This window comes from Aethalodelphis obliquidens, unplaced genomic scaffold (assembly GCF_003676395.1).
Source record: "Aethalodelphis obliquidens isolate GAN/ISIS:26980383/991018 unplaced genomic scaffold, ASM367639v1 scaffold63, whole genome shotgun sequence".
Taxonomy (NCBI): domain Eukaryota; kingdom Metazoa; phylum Chordata; class Mammalia; order Artiodactyla; family Delphinidae; genus Aethalodelphis; species Aethalodelphis obliquidens.
Window position 1 is genome coordinate 10,336,462 of NW_020838007.1, and position 20,949 is coordinate 10,357,410.

The 20,949-nt window shown below is 34.8% G+C and overlaps 1 protein-coding gene across 1 annotated transcript in view; it reads right to left on the reverse strand.

Moving 5' to 3' along the window:
* The window catches only part of SMCHD1 (structural maintenance of chromosomes flexible hinge domain containing 1), a 129,379-nt gene that overhangs the window by 33,153 nt on the left and 75,277 nt on the right, over positions 1-20,949 (reverse strand). Inside the window, exons 29-37 of the mRNA XM_027088813.1 lie at positions 19,630-19,797; positions 16,361-16,486; positions 14,128-14,207; positions 13,736-13,893; positions 11,509-11,624; positions 10,393-10,457; positions 4,939-5,026; positions 4,178-4,309; positions 3,130-3,279 (exon numbers count right to left, since the gene is read on the reverse strand). Of these exons, the coding sequence (XP_026944614.1) occupies positions 3,130-3,279; positions 4,178-4,309; positions 4,939-5,026; positions 10,393-10,457; positions 11,509-11,624; positions 13,736-13,893; positions 14,128-14,207; positions 16,361-16,486; positions 19,630-19,797 (1,083 nt within the window). The remainder of the gene's footprint in view (positions 1-3,129; positions 3,280-4,177; positions 4,310-4,938; positions 5,027-10,392; positions 10,458-11,508; positions 11,625-13,735; positions 13,894-14,127; positions 14,208-16,360; positions 16,487-19,629; positions 19,798-20,949) is intronic.

Genomic DNA, 20,949 nt, shown 5'->3' on the forward strand with positions numbered 1-20,949 from the left:
ACACTCACTATTAATCAAGTACTTCTTTCTTCTAAAATGATGTATTAAAAACAACCAGTCATCATTGTTTTAACTAGCATTTCCCTGATTAGTACTGAGGTCATGCTTCCTGTTTATTAGTCATTTATACCTTCTCGTCCATTAACTACCTGCTTCTGTTCTTTGGTCATTTATTTTTCTACTAGATTGTCTTTTTTCTCATTGATTTGCAGGAAGTTCTTTAGCATGTTTTAAAAATATGTTCAATATACTGTACTAATATATTGTTATACCAATATATTAATATTATTAATCCTCTATTTATATATATAAATATAAAATCTTTTCCTTTATGTCCTGTTTAAGGAGGCCTTTCCTATCTCAAAGTTTTATAGTTTGTAATCTGTGATGTACAGTTTACCAAGATACATGGAATAACAGAACTGAAGAGAACTGAGGAGTCCAAAACTGCATCCATACACAAATGGCAATTTGGAATATGAGAAAAGGATAAATATATAGCAGAATAAAACTCAGACACCTCTTTCAGAAATTCCCAGATCAAGTAGGCAAATAATATAAAGAATTTGAATAACACAATTAACAAACTTGAATAATTATAAATTTAGATTAAAACTTTAAAGAAAGCAGTACAAGTTCTTTTTAAGCAAACAGGGAACATTTACAAATGATTGTGTTTTATACCAGTGTTTCCCAAACATCCCTAATGATAAGAATCACCTGCAGAAACCAGATTCCTCAGCCCTGCCCCAGGCCTACTTAATTAATATATGGGTCAGGAGCCAAGTAGGACCTGAGAGATTTCTGCTTATTCAGTGTGATATTAGGAACCTCTAGTGGAAATTCATATGCATGACATGAAGCTGAGATTCCATATGCAGCTGTGGGGCAAGCCTCAGAAATGTGTACAGCAGGGTAAGTAATTTCAAATGCCCGTGGCGGGGCCAAGGAAATAGGACAGAGGTAACCAGGATATAGGTAGTGGGCTACGTGTGTTCTTCCAATACAAACCGACTCTGCATACTCAACATGTCTTCCCCACCCTTCTTTGTTTTTCAACCTCTGGTTTTCATTACCTAATTTTTGTTAGGGTACAAGAAAATTTCACTTTACCATCCACTATAAAAATAAGAGAACAAGTGTAAATATAAGTAGCAACTGACACTTGCTCTCAATGTCAAGAGATGAAAAGAAGTATCATGGATGCAGCTGACTGGAAAATCCTGCTGCTTTAAGAGATCTTGGCCTCATACTGCCAAGTCTTTAGAATTCTCCGAATAAATCAGGAATGCAAATCTCTTTGTGAAAACTCCAGAATTTTTAAAATGTTGAGAACTAATTAAAATGGAAATGCTGTAATGTTCGGTGACTGCCAGACCAACCAACAAGTTGAACTTTAGACCAGGTACAAGCTGGCAGTCTCCCCTACTGTAAGCCTAATATTGCTAAAACAATGTGATTTTAGCCCTGGATTAGATAAAAAGATAAACACCACCACCAACAAAAAAAATACAGAAAAGGTGAAATTTCATATTTAATGGTACAGGAAGAATTATTCAATAAACGATACCCAAAAATTTAGTTAATAAATTTAAAAAAAAGATAAAAATAAAATCAAGACCAATAAAAAAATTAAAGGCCTAAGAATACAAGAGCTATCACTGTGAATACAACCCTTCCTCCTGCCCTAATATAAACAAAGTTAAAATCTAAAAGACAAACTCAGGAAAAAGCTACTTATACACAAAAGAGCATTAACATCTTTAATATAAAATTAAGAAGAAAATGATGAATCTCCCAGAAGAAAAAGAGTTAAGGGATATAAAGCAATTATACTCCAATAAAAATGTTAAAAAAAAAAAGTTAAGGGACAATCCTACAAAGGTCAAAACCATGAAAAATGTTCAAACCTTCCTAGTAACAAAGAAAATACTTAACAATAGGAAGAGTGGTTGAATTTTAAAAACCATTCTATTCAGGATTGGTAATATGAGAATGTACACATATTTCTGGTGGGAATATAAACTGAAAGGCAATTGGCAATAACTACCAAAAGGCTAAAAATGTACACTCCCTATCTCCAATTCTATTTCTAGCAATTTCTTAAGGAAACAGATTTGTGCAAAGGATATACATAGAAGAAAGCTGATGGAAGCACTGTTGATAAAACTTTGCAAAGAAACTAAATTTTCACTTAGGATTGATCAAATAAATTATGATCATCAATACAATGATGTAGGTTTATACTTGCTGGTAAAGAAATGTATCAAGGATGTGTTAAATGAGAAAAGATTTTCGGGTTTCCCTGGTGGCGCAGTGGTTGAGAGTCCGCCTGCCGATGCACGGGACACGGGTTCGTGCCCCGGTCCGGGAGGATCCCACATGCTGCGGAGCGGCTGGGCCCGTGAGCCACGGCCGCTGAGCCTGCACTCCGCAACAGGAGAGGCCACAACAGTGAGAGGCCCATGTACCGAAAAAAAAAAAAAAAAAAAAAATAAGATTTTCATGAAAGCAGAGTTCTATTATATTAATGAAATTTTATACCCTCCTCCATGTCTATATAAATCATACTCACAGAACACATCCATGCAGTGTCAGTGTATACACAGAAAAGTGTGGAAGGTTATACACTGAATTGCTAATCATCAATATCTCTGAAGGGTGATGATATAGTGATTATTTTTGATGTTCTTGCACTGTGTATTTTTTATAGAAGTAAAACTATTTCCATTTTGGAAAAAAAAATGAATAACAAAGGTTAGCTGGTTTTACTAAACTTTCCTAGATATATGTACATTTTACCTGGGCTATGTTTGATTCTATTTCTAGCCACAGAATGGTAGCTTTTCAATGAAACATGAATATCAAATTGTCACTGAAGTTAAAATCACTCCAGTTACAGAAAACAGTCATCCACAGGGGAAAAGAGGGTCTTTCTAATAGTAACAATGATCATGGGTTCACTGTGTAATAGCTTAGGGCAATAATCTCAAAATATTTTAGCTGACTTTCCAATTTAATGCTATAATTAGAACATCTTCATAGCTATACAAAAGAACAGGTATTGTAATACTGTGGTTTAAAATATTAAATATGGAAACCTTATCTACCGGAAGACAAAAATATTACCGTGATTTCAGCTGAACCTTTCACAAAGGGAAATTCAAGTGTTCTAACTTTCCCAATAAAGAGTGGGGTGTCATCTTCCTCATTAGAGCCTTTGATGGTAGCCATTACAGTGCCAACCAAATCAATTCCAGTATGATTGTTGTAGTCATCCTTAAAGCAAGTAACAAAAAGTAACTAATTAGAAGAAGTAGAAAAAGATTAAACCCAGAGAAGGGCATGGGCAAATCAGAAATATGACCTATTTATAAAGCCCCAAATATTAAATCATTCTGATCCTTCTTACTCCAAACACAAAATTCAGTTCTCAGAGTAAGTGCTCCACAGGCAGGAAATAATCCCAGAAACCATAAAAGAACCATCTAATACAATAGCTTCCATCTAATACAGTGGCTCAACTCTATTAAAAGGACTCCCATTTAAAAATTAGCTATGTACTATACCTTCAGCATCTATATGTGATCTAGGGAAGACCAGTTTAAGAACGACTCATGTGTCTAAAACAAGAAAATACACTGAAGGAGTTAAGTACTCTATCAGCCAAACTTTTCATAAAAATGAAGGGCCACTGGTGTGTCTTACATGTTTTTGTTAATATTCTTAGCAGCACTATTGCTGCTTACCCTCTGGGTAACTGGAAGCTTTGAGGAGCTCATTATGATCAGCCATGAGAGCAGATCTCTTCAAAATAAATACTTTAACTACTTCCTGCCCCTCAGTGAAACGGACACTGAAGAATCAACTTACTTCACACATTCATAACGCATATATAAAATAGTGGATTAAAGATATATTAGGAAAGGTAGGCAGATTTCTGCATTTTTTAGTAATTTCTACTTAGTATATCTGGATTTTATGTATAATGTTAAACATTCTCTATTTGTATTCAAGTATAAAGATATTGATAAGTATTTCATTCATCTGCACAAAGTTTTCCTATAAACTTAAACTGAATAATCCAGATATGATTCTATAATAACTATCTTGCACCCTAAAACTAGGAATAATTTTTCTTGTTACCCTTTGTAATTTGGAAGTAAATAAACATTACCGTGATATGAAGATATAAATCTTTGACCAAGGTCCTACTGGCAACTGAACGAACATTTGAAACAGCTGGTGTAGCTGGCTGAATTTCAGGAACTAACTTCACAGGTTGATTAGGTAGAACATCCACTATAATCTAACAAAAGAAGCATTCTGATTAACAATACATTAATGGCTTAGTATTAAAGATGAAGAGAAGAAATAGAGAGCATATACTAAATGAAATATTACCTTCTAAAATGTATTTCCATTAAATTCTTAAAACTAATCAACTTGTAAAAATTGAGGATAAAAGGAATATCAGATTAATTTTTGGATGTTTACCATCTAAAAACAAATTTAGAAACACTTAAAAATATATGTAATTTAAAAAAATTTAGTGCAGTAACAATAATGAAGATAATGTATGTTAAACTACCTTAAACTTCATTATCTAGAATCCTAGTACCTGAAATGTTATTAACTGAAACATTTTCATGTACAATTGATAGCAGTAACCTTACCATGATATAGATTAAAATGTTTACTAACTGAGTCCTCGATATAAAGAGGGATGGAAAAGTAACTTCTGCATCCGGTCAAATTTAATCAATGTAATTTAAGTATGTACTATGCTAAAATTCCTGAAGATGGCATTATTTATACCTTTCAACCAATAATTAACCCACTTGTAAACAAAACAACACACTCCTCAACCAAGCAAGAAAGTTAGCTTTAGTGAAGCTAACTAAAGCTAACTGCCATGCATAAAAAGAATAAACAAACCTGCTCACTGTTAAGGATATTTGCTTTATCCATCATAAAACCAAACTGGATACAATATGTCCCCACTTTGTTAGGAATTGCTTTATCCCTAAGTTAAAAAGAAAGAGACAAGATCACTGAAACTTTTTAAATAAAAGGGGAAGAAATTCAAAACATTAACATTTCTTTTCCTTCCACAAAAAGTAAATGAGTAAGAGGAGAGTTACTATTACTACATTCACCTTCATTCACCAAATATTTCCTGCAATATCAGGCTTAATTCCAGATCCCTCTTACCTGGACATTCCATCACAAAACATCTAGAACACAAACTCTGGGTGTGGCAAAAAATGAAAGAATAGGAATACAAAGTTGACAAAGTAAACACAAAAAGTGCTGAATTATATATCAACTGAATTTTGCTTCATTTCTACTCAGTTTTATATTGTGAATTTCCTACTCAGTTTTATATTGTGAATTTATAGATTATCCAGCTGATCTTTTTTTTTTTTTTTTTTTTTGTGGTACATGGGCCTCTCACTCTTGTGGCCTCTCTTGCCGCGGAGCACAGTCTCCAGACGCGCAGGCCCAGCAGCCATGGCTCACAGGCCCAGTTGCTCCGCGGCACGTGGGATCCTCCCGGACCGGGGCACAAACCTGTGTCCCCTGCACCGGCAGGGGGACTCTCAACCACTATGCCACCAGGGAAGCCCCCAGCTGATCTTTTTATGTTGCTTTGTTTTCCATTTATATATTCTAAATATATAACTATATATATATATAGAATATATTTATTGTGATTTAATTATCAATAAAGAACTCAGTACCTAGTAAGAGGTAGACTTACTAGACTATTTTGGTCACAAACACAATGAATATATAAACGACAGTCTACGGTATACCTTGTCTGATACGTGCAATATGGTTCATGACCTCTAAGTTGGCTCTGCCATGTCATTCATATTCTCAAAACATTGGCATAATGTAGTAAACAAAGGCTGTGAACACACATCTGAATTGAAATTCTGCACTATAACATACACACAACCTTGGAGAAAATTATGTAACCTTTCTCTAGGTTGTGTTTTTCTCTGAGGATAATTCCTAATAGAGTTCCAGTAAGAATGAAACAAGACTTCTGCTCCCAAATGGCAGACCAACACTTCTGGATGAAGGTAACCATATTAAAAAAGACACCTGCTTGAAAATGTTTAAGAGATAATAAGCAAAAGTGAAAAAAATGACTCAGCAGGATACAAGAGAGCACGGAGACCCTGGGAAGTCAGTTTCATATTTAAGGTTGCTTGACTCCTGGGAGAATATCCTAGGAGTAGAGGTGGACCTAAAGCAGACAGGCTCCCAAGGGAAAAGCAACTGAGCTTAGAATTATCTCAATCTCTGAAAATGGACCAAAATGATAATAGACTGCTAGTGTCTATCCCAGACAACAGACAGAAGCAAATGTAAACTCCATCTAGAGAAAGAGAACATCTTAGACTTCAAATTATTTCTATAAATATGCATAAATAAAAAGTATGGTAAAATAAAATAAATAGATACATGAAGAGGCAAGAGAATCAGAATGAAAGCCAACAGAAACAAGAGACAATCAAAACAGACCAAAACAAACTCCAGACAGATTTCAATAAACTCTGATTACTGCTCAAGGTAATAAAAGACAAGACTGAAAATTCCAACAGAGAACTGGACCTTTAAAAAAAAAACTAAAAATACCAAACAGAAATTGATAATTCAAAGATGAATTTAACAGCAATTAGATACCACTGAACAGAGAGAGATTAGTTAATTGAAGGTAGCTGAGAAGAAAGTATCTAGAATGAAGAAAGACAAAAATATGGCAAATAGAGAAAAGAGGGTGAGAGAGAATACTGTAAGGACTAAGTGCATGTAAATAAGAATGTAAGGAGGAGAAGAGGGAAAGAATGAGGCAGAAGCAGTATTTGATGAAATAATGGCCGACAATTTAAAAAAACTGAACAAAGACCACAAAATCAAAGCCTATGAAAACCAAACAGGATAACTTTCAAAAAATCCAAACATAGGCACATCACAGTAAAACTGCTGAAAACAAAATTCAAAGCAACCAAAAAGGAGGGTAAATGATAACTTTTCAAAAACAGTTAAGACTGATCGTTAACTTCTAAATAGAAATGATGGGACAGTGAAGGATGGCTTGAAAGTACTGCAAGAAAGAAACGGCCAACCTAGAAAATCATGTCCAGAAAAATCGTTTTCAAGCATGAAGATGGAATATATTTTTAGGTAAAAATTAGATAATTTGTCACCAGCAGCTGTGCACTCGAAAATATTAAAGGAACTTCCTCAGATGAAAAATGATCCCAGATGGAAGCCCTGAGTTGAAGATTAACAGAAAGGATAAATGAATTAAAGTCTAAATGAACACTGACTATATAAAATAATAATGCCATGAAAGATTTAATATACACAACAACAAAGGCATGTTAAGTTGGGAGAGAGAAAATGGAACTTAAGTGTTCTATGATTCATGCACTGACCAAAAAGAGGGTACAAAATGTAAATTGCCATTTAGACACTGATATGTCAACTATGCATGTTGTAATCCCTAGATTAATTAATTTAAAAAATAAACAGAATCACTTAGAAAATTGTAAAAAATTGCATAACTACCAAGTTAATGAGGAAAAGAAAATGAAAATAAAAACAATAAATTTTTTTTTAAAAAAGAAAGGAACAAAGAATAGTTGGATCAATAAAAAACAGTAAGATATAGACTCAAAAAGCAAGCATTGGATTGTTCTCAATGGTGAAAAACTGAAACCATTTCCAATAAGATCAGGAACAAGACAAGGTTGCCCACTCTCACCACTATTATTCAACATAGTTTAGGAAGTTTTAGCCACAGCAATCAGAGAAGAAAAAGAAATAAAAGGAATCCATATCAGAAAAGAAGAAGTAAAACTGTCACTATTTGCAGATGACATGATACTATACATAGAGAATCCTAAAGATGCTACCAGAGAACTACTAGAGCTAATCAATGAAGTTGGTAAAGTATCAGGATACAAAATTAATGCACAGAAATCGCTTGCATTCCTACACACTAATGATGAAAAATCTGAAAGAGAAATTAAGGAAATGATCTAGCTTAAGGAACTAAAAAGGGTTGTTTATAGATGTTGATTTCAATGTTATTTATAATAATGAAAATGGAAATAATCTAATTAGCCCAAAATATGTGAATAGGTAAGTAAATTATGCTGTATTTTCAAGATAAAATAATCTATTAAAAAAAAAAAAAAAGCAAGCATTGGACTTCCCTGGTGGTGTAGTGGTTAAGAATCCGCCTGCCAATGCAGGGGACACGGGTTCGATCCTTGGTCCGGGAAGATCCCACGTGCCACGGAGCAACTAAGCCTGTGTGCCACAACTACTGAGCCTGTGCTCTAGAGCCCATAAGCCACAACTACTGAGCCCGTGTGCCACAACTACTGAAGCCCACAGGCCTAGAGCCCATACTCCACAAGAGAAGCCACCATGATGAAAAGCCCACGCCCCGTGACGAAGAGTAGCCCCTGCAAGCCGCAACTAGAGAAAGCCTGCACACGGCAACGAAGACCCCCAAAAATAAATTAACTAATTTTAAAAAGGCAAGCATAGGGCTTCCCTGGTGGCGCAGTGGTTGAGAGTCCGCCTGCCAATGCAGGGGACGCGGGTTCGTGCCCCGGTCCGGGAGGATCCCACATGCCGCGGAGTGGCTGGGCCCGTGAGCCATGGCCGCTGAGCCTGCGCGTCCGGAGCCTGTGCTCCGCAACGGGAGAGGCCACAGCAGTGAGAGGCCCACGTACCGCAAAAAAAAAAAAAAAAAAAAAAAAGGCAAGCATTTTTGAAATATGTAATAGCTAAACTTTTTAATTAAAAATTATCATTATTATTATTTTTTGGCCGCATTGCGTCTTTGTTGCTGCACGCAGGCTTTATCAATAGAGAGAAAACTTAAAAGGAAACCAAAAACAAATTCTGCAGCTGAAAAGTACAGTAACTGAAGTGAAAATTTCACTACAGGTATTCAAAGGCAGATTTGAGAAGGTAGAAGAATTAGCAAACTTGAAGATAAGACAGTGGAAATGAGAGTCTGAGGAACAGAAAGAAAAATGATTGAAGGAAAGTGAACAGAGCCTAAGGGACCTGAGATGCTATCAAGTGGACCAACATACACATTGTGGGAGTTCAAGGAGAAAAGAGGGAAAAGGGGGCAGAGACCATGTTTGAAGAATGGCTGGAAACTTCCCTAGTTTGATGAAAGACATGAATATAAGTATCCAAGATGCTCAAGGAATTCCAAGTAAGATAAACTCAGAGACCCACACCAAGACACATTATTACAAACTTTCAAAGGACAAAGAAAAAGAGAATATTAAGAGCAGCGAGAGAAGAGCAAATCATTACATACAAGGGATCCTCAATAAGATGATGGGATTTCTCATCAGTAAGTTTGGAAGCCAGAGGCAGTGGGCCAATGTTTTCAAAGTGCTAAAAGAAAGAAACTGTCAACCAAGAATCCTACATCCAGCAACTGTTCCTCAAAAGTGAGGGAGAAATTAAGACATTCTCAGATAGGAATTCCCTGCAGTCCAGTGGTTAGGACTCTGCACCTCCACTGCAGGGGGCACGGGTTCAATCCCTGGTCAGGGAGCTAATAAGATCCTGCATGCCACACAGTGCAGCGACATTCTCAGATAAACAAAAGCTAAGGGAGTTCATTACCACTACACCTGGCCCGGAAGAAATGTTCATGGGAGTCCTACAAGGTAAAATGAAAGAACAATAGACAGTAACTTGAAGCCACATAGAAAAATAAATACCTCAACAAAGGTAAATACACAGGTAATTGTAAATGCTGGTACTATTGTAACAATGATTTATATCTATACTTGTACCTTTTGCTTTCTATATGGCTTAATAAACTATACACTTAAAGAAATAAAACAAAGCAATTATTAGTCTAAAAGGAAAGAAACATTTTTAATAAATAAAAGAAACCTTAGACACCATCTCTCCAAAACCATTTTCAGATTTCAAAGTACAGGTCCAGACTAAAGAAGCAACACTCAAAGTCACATAGTTAAACAATAAAAACCTAGTTCAGCTTTTTTACTTCATAAGATCTTAAGTTTAGAATTACAGAAATGTCCTATATAATAAAATATAAAGTGCTCTGACAACAGAATTCTTCTGATGTTTTTGATAGTTTTGAAAACAAATATATCTATCACAACAATCTTTCCCCAAACCGTTTCACAAAGTTTGCAAACAAAATATTTTCTCAAAAAACTTCCTGACCAAAAATTAAGAAAATAACATTTTCTATTCAATCATAAATTATTTCTCCCTAGCTGAGCAGGCAAATGTTGCCAAGGCTGATTAACTTCATAACAAAATATGCATTAAAATATGAAACAATTTGAGAAATACCTGAAGTAGAAGCAGCCATCTTCCTTGTCATTATCCTTTATTTTATTACAACTAAATATTTCTGCCTAGAAGGAAAAGTAGGGAAGAAGGGGGAGAGGGAGAAATCACAAACATTAAACACAGTGTATTTACGATAAAAATTTCTTTTTCCTTTCACCAAGTGTGGACCCAGATCACATCTGGATTGATAAATACACACAAACACACCCCTACATGTATATATCTTTACCATGCATGTATGACACAAAAGTGAGATTAGTCACAATGGAAAGATATACCATTAATCATTAAAGGGCACAAAACAGATCTTAAAGGTGGTGACATAATTTTAAGGTAATAGCAGCTTGATGGGACTGATGGTATAAATTAAGGAAGCTAGTTTCCTAAACAGATGACTAAACTGAACCATAAATCCTCAAAGATGTCATTAAATCAGGACCCCTGATATGGCTTGGTTTAGTTTCCAATTTGAGATTTATTTTAGATTGGCACTGTCTGGTATGGTAGCCAATAACTACATGTGACTACTGAGCACTTGAAATGTGACTGGTCCAAACTGAGGTGTTGTAAGCATAAAATACAAACCAAATTTCAAAGATTTGGAAAGATACAAGAATGTAAAATATCATAATTAAATTTTAAAATATTGAGTTCATGGTGAAATGGTAACTTTTTGTATATTAGTTTAAAACTATATTAAACTTAATTTTACTTACTTCTTTTTATTTTTTAATGTGGCTACTAGCAGAATTCAGAATATGAGTATCACGTGTGGCTGGTATTATATTTCTATTGGACTGTATGGCTTTGGACTCTCAAACTGTTCTCTCCACTCTACCCCCTTCTTTAATTTACTCTGTAGTCTATCAATCACATCTCCTTCTCTCACTTTCTGTACTATCTCTCAGTGATATTTAGTTTTTTGCCTGTGCTACTGTTCTTTAGACTTAATTCTGAAACATACTCCGATGCATCTTTTAAAAATCCTAAGTGATGGAATGGGTTACTTTCTAGTTCTCCAGGATATACACACTGCATTTTTATATTAAATTACATTTAATTTTATGTTAAATGTAAGAGCTACTTTTAATTTCTAAAATGCTTTCTATGACTCACATTTGCTGGTGGTCGGTTCCCACTGTTTGACAGTTTCCACATTTTCATGGAAATACGTGCTGGATTAATATTTTTAATGATACTGTCATCTTCAGAAATAACAGTAATCATAAAATCTGTAATGATGAACATTAAAAAATTATTTTCTTTCTAGTTCAATTAGTGGATTTGGCTAAATAACTGTATGTCTTAAAGCATACATCTTGTTTAAGTGTTAATAATAAAATTCTAATGAAGAAATAAAACTATTCTTTAATTAGTCTTCCCCAACAATTTGTCTACAGAACTTAATCATAACAGGTAACTCTCCAGTGCTAAATCTCCCACAGAAATCTAATAAATACATCTTTGCTATTAGTAATCCTTTGTCTTATTTTCACAGTCTGCCAAGCAAGACCAAAAAGGTTAGACTGTGTTATTTGTAGCACAAGGAACTATATTCAATATCCTGTGATACTACTGGGCATATACCCTGAGAAAACCATAATTCAAAAAGAGACAGGTACCACAATGTTCATTGCAGCAGTATTTACAATAGCCAGGACATGCAAGCAACCCAAGTGTCCATCAACAGATGAACGGATAAAGAAGATGTGGCACATATATACAATGGAATATTACTCAGCCATAAAAAGAAACGGAATTGAGTTATTTGTAGTGAGGTAGATGGACCTAGAGTCTGTCATACAGAGTGAAGTAAGTCAGAAAAACAAATACTATATGCTAACACATATGTATGAAATCTAAAAAAAAGAAAAAAAATGGTTCTGATGAACCTAGGGGCACGACAGGCATAAAGACGCAGACACAGAGAATGAACTTGAGGACACGGGGAGGGGGAAGGGTAAGCTGGGATGAAGTGAGAGAGTAGCACTGACATATATACACTACCAAGTGTAAAACAGATAGCTAGTGGGAAGCAGCTGCATAGCACAGGGAGGTCAGCTCTGTGCTTTGTGACCACCTAGAGGGGTGGGATAGGGAGAGTGGGAGGGAGGCACAAGAGGGAGGGGATATGGGGATATATGTATACGTATAGCTGATTCACTTTGTTATACAGCAGAAACTAACACAACATTGTAAAGCAATTATACTCCAATAAAGACATTAAAAAAATACATCCTGTGATAAAGCATCATGGAAAAGAACATGAAAAAGAATGTATTTATATGTATAACTGAGTCACTCTGCTGTACAGCAGTAATTATCACAACATTGTAATTAACTATACTTCAATAAAAATTTTTTTAAAAAAAAGGTTAGACTACAGATACTCAGCAATCTAGAACAGGCCAAACGGTTACAAATCTATATGCTTTATGTAGTCTGAGAATACAATGTTTACTTTCTTTTATGATTTTCAATAGCATACAGTAGCTAAACTATTATTACTTGTAATAGTCCCTTATATTTATCACCTGGAATATTCTCTTGTCACCTATTACAGTTTTTAATCACAGGAAATAGGTCTTATCTCCCCTAACAGATTTCAAAGGCTATAATTATTTAAAATTATTGTTAATATTTCAATCTAAATATTTCTGGTCTGCTTCTTTCACTGCTTGTAACTATGAACAGGAATTCATCCTCTCAAGAAAACCAAAGTCTTCAAGAAAATTACCTATACAAAGCAAATACAATTTCCTATTGACTTGGCTCCTGCCATATTACACTGAAATCATTTGCTTACTTGACTGTCTCCTACATTAGACTGAACTCATTGAAAACTGTCTTGTTCATTACTGGAATTAGGAGTCTAGCATAGTGGATGGACATAGCAGGTGTTCAGTAAATGTTTGTTGTTCTGAAATATCTTTAATCATAAATTATGATGTGATGCATTTCCATCCAAATTAAGTTGAACAGTCCTGGTTCTGTCTGGTTTAACAGTGCAACATATTTAGTAGAACATACCCCCACAGTTTTGCCATTTAGCAGTTCATACTTCTTTTGCAGAATCTCACAATTCAGCAAATGAACAAACACAAACTGGTTATCTTAAGCTATCAGTTTATATATGAACTTTTAGTTCATTCTTGACCACTAAAGGAATGTAGGATATAGGGGAGAGGGAAGACATAGCTAAGTCAAATGTACTTTCTTATTTGAAAAGCCACAACATGCTTGCTTTTTTATCATGCTGAACACCCAGGATAAATAATTTATTCCATTAATGTAAGAGGCAAATTAATACTACAAATTTATTTTAAAACTGTGAATTACTCACCAGTGAAAATACCCCCTGCTAAAAAGGAAGCATCTTTGTCATATTTAACATTGAGACGAATGGGTTTTTCAGGGTCTGGAAGAATCATTAACTTAATTATAGGTCCTTCTATGGTATTCTTGTTATAAATGGCTTTAACCTGCATAATATGTTCTCCTCTAAAAAGAAAAAAGGGGAAGGGGGGAAGGGGGTTCAAACTTCATTAGTTATAACTAAAAATTCTGAGACTATTTATACAAAGTTTAACTCATTTAGGAAACCTCTCTACTCCTGTTCCATTCCAACTCCTGACTATCACTAAATAGAAGGCTAGTTACTACTCTTAACTTAATCAAGTAATAACAAAAATCAATCTCTATAATACCAATAACTATCAAACTTTCAGTTCTTACCTAGGGGCATAAACACTGAACACTCCCAAATTAGCCCTGCCCCTTTCATCGGTTTTATGCTGTTGGTTTGAAGGAGTGAGCTAAAAACAAAACAAAACGGTTAATTAGAAAATTCTAGGAATCAAATTCTTTTCCTCTATTACTATTTAAAAAGCTACATTTGCACACAGTCTAAAATCTAAAATTGTCTAATTTGAACTAGTTGAAATGATATAATACGTAATCACATAATCCAAAGGATAATAATCACTCACACTCAATTAAACTAGAATTTTGTGTATTTCAATTATTAAGTTGCAGAATTCAATGTTCAGTTTCAATAACGCTGATATATCAAGTGAAGTTTGGTCACACAAACACTGAAGGTATATTCCAAAACTGGGGGGCTGTGAGAGTCGGCGCAGGAAAAATAAACATAAATACACGTACATAATTTCAAGTCAAGGCATAATACCATGTTCATCGTTAGTTACTTCATCTTTCTCTTAATATTTACTCAGATGTGCTTCTTAAATCTTTGTTGCAATACTACTTTTGCATTGATAACCAAGCTTTTACTTTTAAGTGATTAAGAATCAGTGGCCACATTTCCTAATCATTGGTTAGAAGAGTCTTTCAGTCTTTTGCAGATGCTTCTCCAAAAAACTAAGATCATACTCTTATTACCAGTAGGAAATAATCCCTATTTAACTCTCTTGGAAGCAAACATTAAGAACAAAAGTAAATGTGAAGACTGTAGAAGCAGGAAAATCAGACTCTCTCCTAAATTCTAATACCAAATTTCTGTTTATCGGAACCTGAAGATTAGGTGATTATGGTACATGCAGACAAAAAAAAAAAAAACAAAAGCAATAGTTGGTGAGACAAAAGTGAGAAAGAGTAATTGAACTGCTAGAATAAAACCCTATATTTGTACCTGTCTCATTTACCCTTCAATCCATCTTCTCTCAACCTATCTCAAAGTCTTTCCTCCATCTGGGTCCTAAATCTTTGTCGCTAAGCCAGAGAAGTAAGTCTTCTATTTCAGGCTATATAGCAGCAATACTGTAGTCTTTTTTGACAGGCTAAGACCTCTGACCCTTTTCACTTTACTTTGAAAATAAGTTCATGCGGATCACAAGTCATTCTTGGCACTTTAATTTCCTGTATAGCTTTTATTTATTTATTTATTTTCGTTTATTGTCTTTTGGCCACGCACATGGCATGCAAGATTTTAGTTCACCAACAAGGGATTGAACCTGTGACCCCTGCAGTGGAAGCATGTAGTCCCAACCACTGGACTGCCAGGGAATTCTCTCCTGTATAGCTTTTAAGATAAACTTGTTGAGTCCTACAAAATCCCCACTGGGATTCTTAATGAACTAATAGATTAATTTCAAGTGAACTGTGTATTTATATAATACCAACTTTTGGCATCCACTAAAATTATAAAATTCATGGAGGGATATTCAAGCCTGGCTAAATATAACTCCCAAGAACTCGCTTCTGTGTTGCCTGGCAACAACCTGGCTGGGACAAATGAATTCCCTTCAACCAACAGGAGAGACTTGTGAAAATATAACTTTGCAAGGGACTGGCAGCTTCTTCCCTTACCCCTTGCAGGAGGGCATAAACTTTGTGCCAGGCATCCAAAGTCCCCCCTACATCCTAGTTACCCCAATACTAATGTAAACACTTGGTACCTAATCTTGGACTCCCGGTATCCAAGCACTATGTCTGTGCCCAAACATTACGAGGCCATGTTCATGCTTGCCGAATTCCCTAGAACACAAGCCAGTATAGGTCTAACAGCTATGCCCAGGCCCTGGTAGCTCTCCAAAAGGTAGGTGGAGTACAGCTACTCACATGACTCTTTTCCTTCACCCTTAGGGCTTGTAAGTTTCCCCAATAATACCTGTTTCATAACCCATACTGCAGGTCATTGTATCTGCCATCATTCACCTTTGTCAGCATTATCTATTCTTAATCTGAAATCCAAATATTATTAATATTGTGTAATAAACACTCAGACATAACTGCAGAATGTTGCTCCTTGTTACACTGTTTGCAAGATATAAACTATACTTCCTCAAACTATTAAAAATTTTAGGTTAACTTAAACTAAGCAATAATGAAGATTATATAAGACTATTTTTTTAAAAAAAAAAGAAATGTGACACCTAAAGACGTAATCCTGAGGATGAAAGCCAGAATTTTAAGTAAGTGAAAATGTTTAAGAATGTTTAAAACTTACCTTTAAATTGTTAGCTTTTATAAGGCTTATTTTAACCTGTGGCACAAGTGCTGGATTATCCCACTGATCACAAAGTTGAACAATGAGAGGATTCTGTAATTCTCTTCCGTTAATCACTGGAATGGACTAAAACAGATATAATAATTTTAAGAAGCACTAAAACATATATGCCAAACAATATGATTACTATTTAAGTGAAACAATCACTTAATGTATCTGTTTTATTCACAAATAGCTCCCTTCATCGATTAAAATAAACTTCTGAAAGTCAATTATGTTGTCACAAATGATCCTCTTCTTATAGAAATGATTGAAAATTTGATAAATGGGAAAATATCATTTGACATTACTGGCTTCTAGAGCCAGTCAAGAATTCTAAAAATTACATATTAGAAGGACTTCCTTGGAAACAGAAGCTTATCTTAGGTTCTCATCTTTAGCGCTGTCATCTACAGTTTAACTTCTCCATCAATTGTCAGCACTCTGCCAGTCTACACGAAGCAATAATGCACAGCTTTCCAGCTCTTGGTTAAACAGGACTAGTCACTGATAATCTACACTGTCTTGTTGGCTTAAGATGTTTCTTGCTTTTCCATTACTTCATGTAAGGCCTGTGTAGCTCTGCGAATTTGTGTGCCAACCTATTAATACTGGATATATCAAAGGAAAACACATTGTCAAGCAAGAAACCTGTGAAAGTCCAATCCTCTGTGTCAGATTTTAAAAGTTAAAAAAAAAAAAAGATAGGAAAGATATAACTAGCAAAAAATGAAAGCTGACTTATCATCTCTCTCCTACTAATAATGTTCCCTCCGCTTCCTCCACCCCTCACCTTACTTGAGGAAGTTGTTTACCAAATTACGTTAGGAGGTTGCTAAAAGTGGGAGAAAAATTAATAATGTGTTAGGGCTAGAACTTTTTTTTTTAAAGATACCCCTGAAGCTGGTTTAGTTTAAATGCTTGACTACCAAAAGATTTTCATGGATAGACTGTATTTTATCTGAAAAAGTTTATAAAAAGCTTGAATATATAAAAAGTGCTGATGTTTCCAAATGTAAACACTACAGGGTCTTTATTCCTAATTATGTAATTGTCTGTCCATCAAATAGTAACTACTTTTAAAGAATATCTTTCAGTAAATGACTTGTAGCAAAAGCTTTTAGTTGAACATTTTTCTGGGTAGTAGTGGGGAAAGCAAATATCCAAAATCAAATGTTCATGAATACAAATCTGTCCTTTGCCACTTTTTAATATTGTCGTGTAATGTAATATTTCAGAATTTGTTTCCTATTTATAAAGAATGATAATATATCATAATGTTGCTGAAGATTAAATGAGAGAATATATGTGTATATTTAATATATTTTTTCTATTTATCATGCTTAGGTGTTAAATCAGTTCCCCTTTTCTATTAAAGATCCTGTAGGGGCACGGTAGGTCAAAAATTAAATTAGGAAATTCTAGGAAAACCACATATTCAAATGACTACGTTTTCAAGCTTACCTACATATAATGTATCTCTTAACAGAATGAGAAATTTGTTTTAGGTTTTATTTTTAAAACTGTTGGATTTCAATGGTATCTGCAAATAAACCTTGTAATAAGTTTTTGAGTTAGCAAGCTGTCATTATTTTTTATATTCCCCTCCTACAAAATCATATAAAAACATGAACATGTAAAGATTTTTTCCACCTCAAATGTACACAATTATTCCATGATACAGTCAGTCAACAAATCCTTTACTGACATCATTAGGCACAAAGAATGTATTGATTTATGCAATATATGTGCTTCCAGATAAAAAATAAGTACACTCACTTTTCAGTGAAATCCTTCAGTCAACACATTAAAAAAAAAAATTGTTTTTAAAGCACATTCATACACTAGTTTATCTGTTTTTTTAAACTCACAAATCAAAAAAGGGCAATCTCAAACTAGGGCGCAGATATGTAAGCTTTTCTTACATGATCAGTTCCTTTACAGGATAATTTCATTTACTACCACGGTCATGTGAGATCATTTCCCATTAGAAAAAAATAAGCTTTCATACCAACAGATAAGGCCCTGCCACACCATAACTGAACACCAGAATGTGAACATTTTAAAATGAGAATTCTAAAAATTGATTGAAAACTGAAAGGTAACAGATTTGATAGACATTTGCAAAATTAGTATTGAAGTATTAGTGATTAGTATTTAATTCAAAAAGAGTCATGTCCCACAATGTTCATTCCAGCTCTATTTACAATAGCCAGGACATGGAAGCAACCTAAGTGTCCATCGACAGATGAATGGATAAAGAAGATGTGGCACATATATACAATGGAATATTACTCAGCCATAAAAGGAAACGAAACTGAGTTAGTTGTAGTGAGGTGGATGGACCTAGAGTCTGTCATACAGAATGAAGTAAGTCAGAAAGAGAAAAACAAATACCGTATGCTAATACATACATACGCAGTCTAAAAAAAAAAAAAAGGTTCTGAAGAAGCTAGGGGCAGGACAGGAATAAAGAAGCAGACGTAGAGAGTGGACCTGAGGATGGGGAAGAGTAAGCTGGGATGAAGTGAGAGAGTGGCATGGACTTACACATATTACCAAATGTAAAACAGATAGCTAGTGGGAAGCAGCCACATAGCACAGGGAGATCAGCTCAGTGCTTTGTGACCACCTAAGGGGTGGGATAGGGAGGGTGGGAGGGAGACGGAAGAGGGAAGAGATACGGGGATGTATATATACATATAGCTGATTCACTTTGTTATAAAGCAGAAACTAACACACCATGGTAAAGCAATTATACTCCAATAAAGATGTTAAAAAAAAAAGATTTAACTATTTGCATAGGAAGGCAAACTGAAGTTTTTATGGATATAATGAATGACTTGATACCTGGTATGCTTTTAAAAATTCCAGCAAAAACATTTTTTTAGTAAGTCAGTGAGAGAGAACAATGAAATAAAATTGGGCAAAAATCAGTAACTGTTGAAACTGGGCGTTCATTATACTTTACTTTTATGCATATTTTAAAATTTCTATTACAATAAAATACTTAGAATTTGAAGTATTACACTTTTTTAAACAAATGAGGGCACAGTGATGAATTAAATAATGAAGTATTAAAATTCATATTACTTTGTCCTTTTGTTATTGTTACTATTGCTACTGTTATTACTTCAACAACAAAATGTAACTATTCTGATCTACTGACATTTTGAAGCAGTAAGTCATGTGATATTAAATTCTGTCAATCAAGGCAGGAAGGTACTTACCTCCTTTAACTCTGGCCAGTCTACAAGGAGAAGTTTAGCTGGTGGCCCAGAAATTAGCTGCACTCGAATAAAGTCAGAAAACTCACGCCACGTAAAACAAAGATCCTTATTTCCAGGGGGACCTGGAATAAATTTGATGCCTCTCACACTTATACTTTGTGTATTTTCCTAATGAGGAAAAGCACATTGAAAAGAAACAGGGAGATAATGTTTAGTTTTCAGAAAAATGAAAGAAAATGTCGTCACCACCTATGTGCATACAGATGTGCTTCTGGTATAACAACAGCAAGTAACTTACACATATGCCAATACTGGAGTTCCTTGAATTTCATCTCCTTGAGAGGAGAAACTGAAATTCTTTTTTGTGAGGGAGAAATCTAAAAGGTTCAAGTTATGTCCTTTTTCCTGATATTTTCCTAATTTCCCTCTTATTTACACTTGCATTGTCTCCTTTTTGTTCTCCAAATAGCCATGCACGTGCTTGCCCAACACCCTTTGCACTCGCTCCTTCCCCGTGACTGCAACATTTTTTTTACCTACGTGGCTTTTCTTCAGGTTTTTGCGCACAGAATACCTTAACCAGAGGGGTTTTCTGTGACTACCCTATATGATGGTGCCCTATTCCCACAGCCCACTTTAATTTTCTTCCTGTCACTCATTTCCTACCTGTTATATGCTCTCCCATTACAAGGTAATCTCCGAGAAGGCAGGGGCTTTGACTTGTCACAACCCCATCGCTGGTACTTAGAATGCCTAACATCTGTTAATGGGAATCAATGACACTAGCCTATAATCTTTGCCAAGTGACTGAAGTAGATAAACTGATTCCATACTGGCATGAGCACTGTAGTATTCACATTTTAATAGTGACCCTTAATGATTTCATCATCTTAAATTTCCATTAAGTACAAATATATTCCAGAAGATTTTAAAAATCAGAGTTAAAATGTCATGTTTTATGATCTGAAACAACTGTTTGTAGAACATTTCTGTAAAAAGACATTGCAAAACGATAAAAATTAATCTCCCCCAAAAGCCCACTGAGTGCAGGGGAGTTTTTTCATTATTTGGAAAACAAATTAAGCATTCATTAGTACAACACATTGAAAAGTTCAAAATACGTGAAGTCTATAGAATCCCACATTTAATAGTGAAACACCAAATGCCCTTTTGAAGAGGTGATGTCTTAAGTAATCTTGAAAGTTATTCTGGTTTTACCTCATATCTTAAAAATAAAATTGCATGCACATTAACAAATTGTAGATGAGTATAAATAGAATTAAACACAAAATTCTGAAAGGCACTCTCTAAGGTCTAATG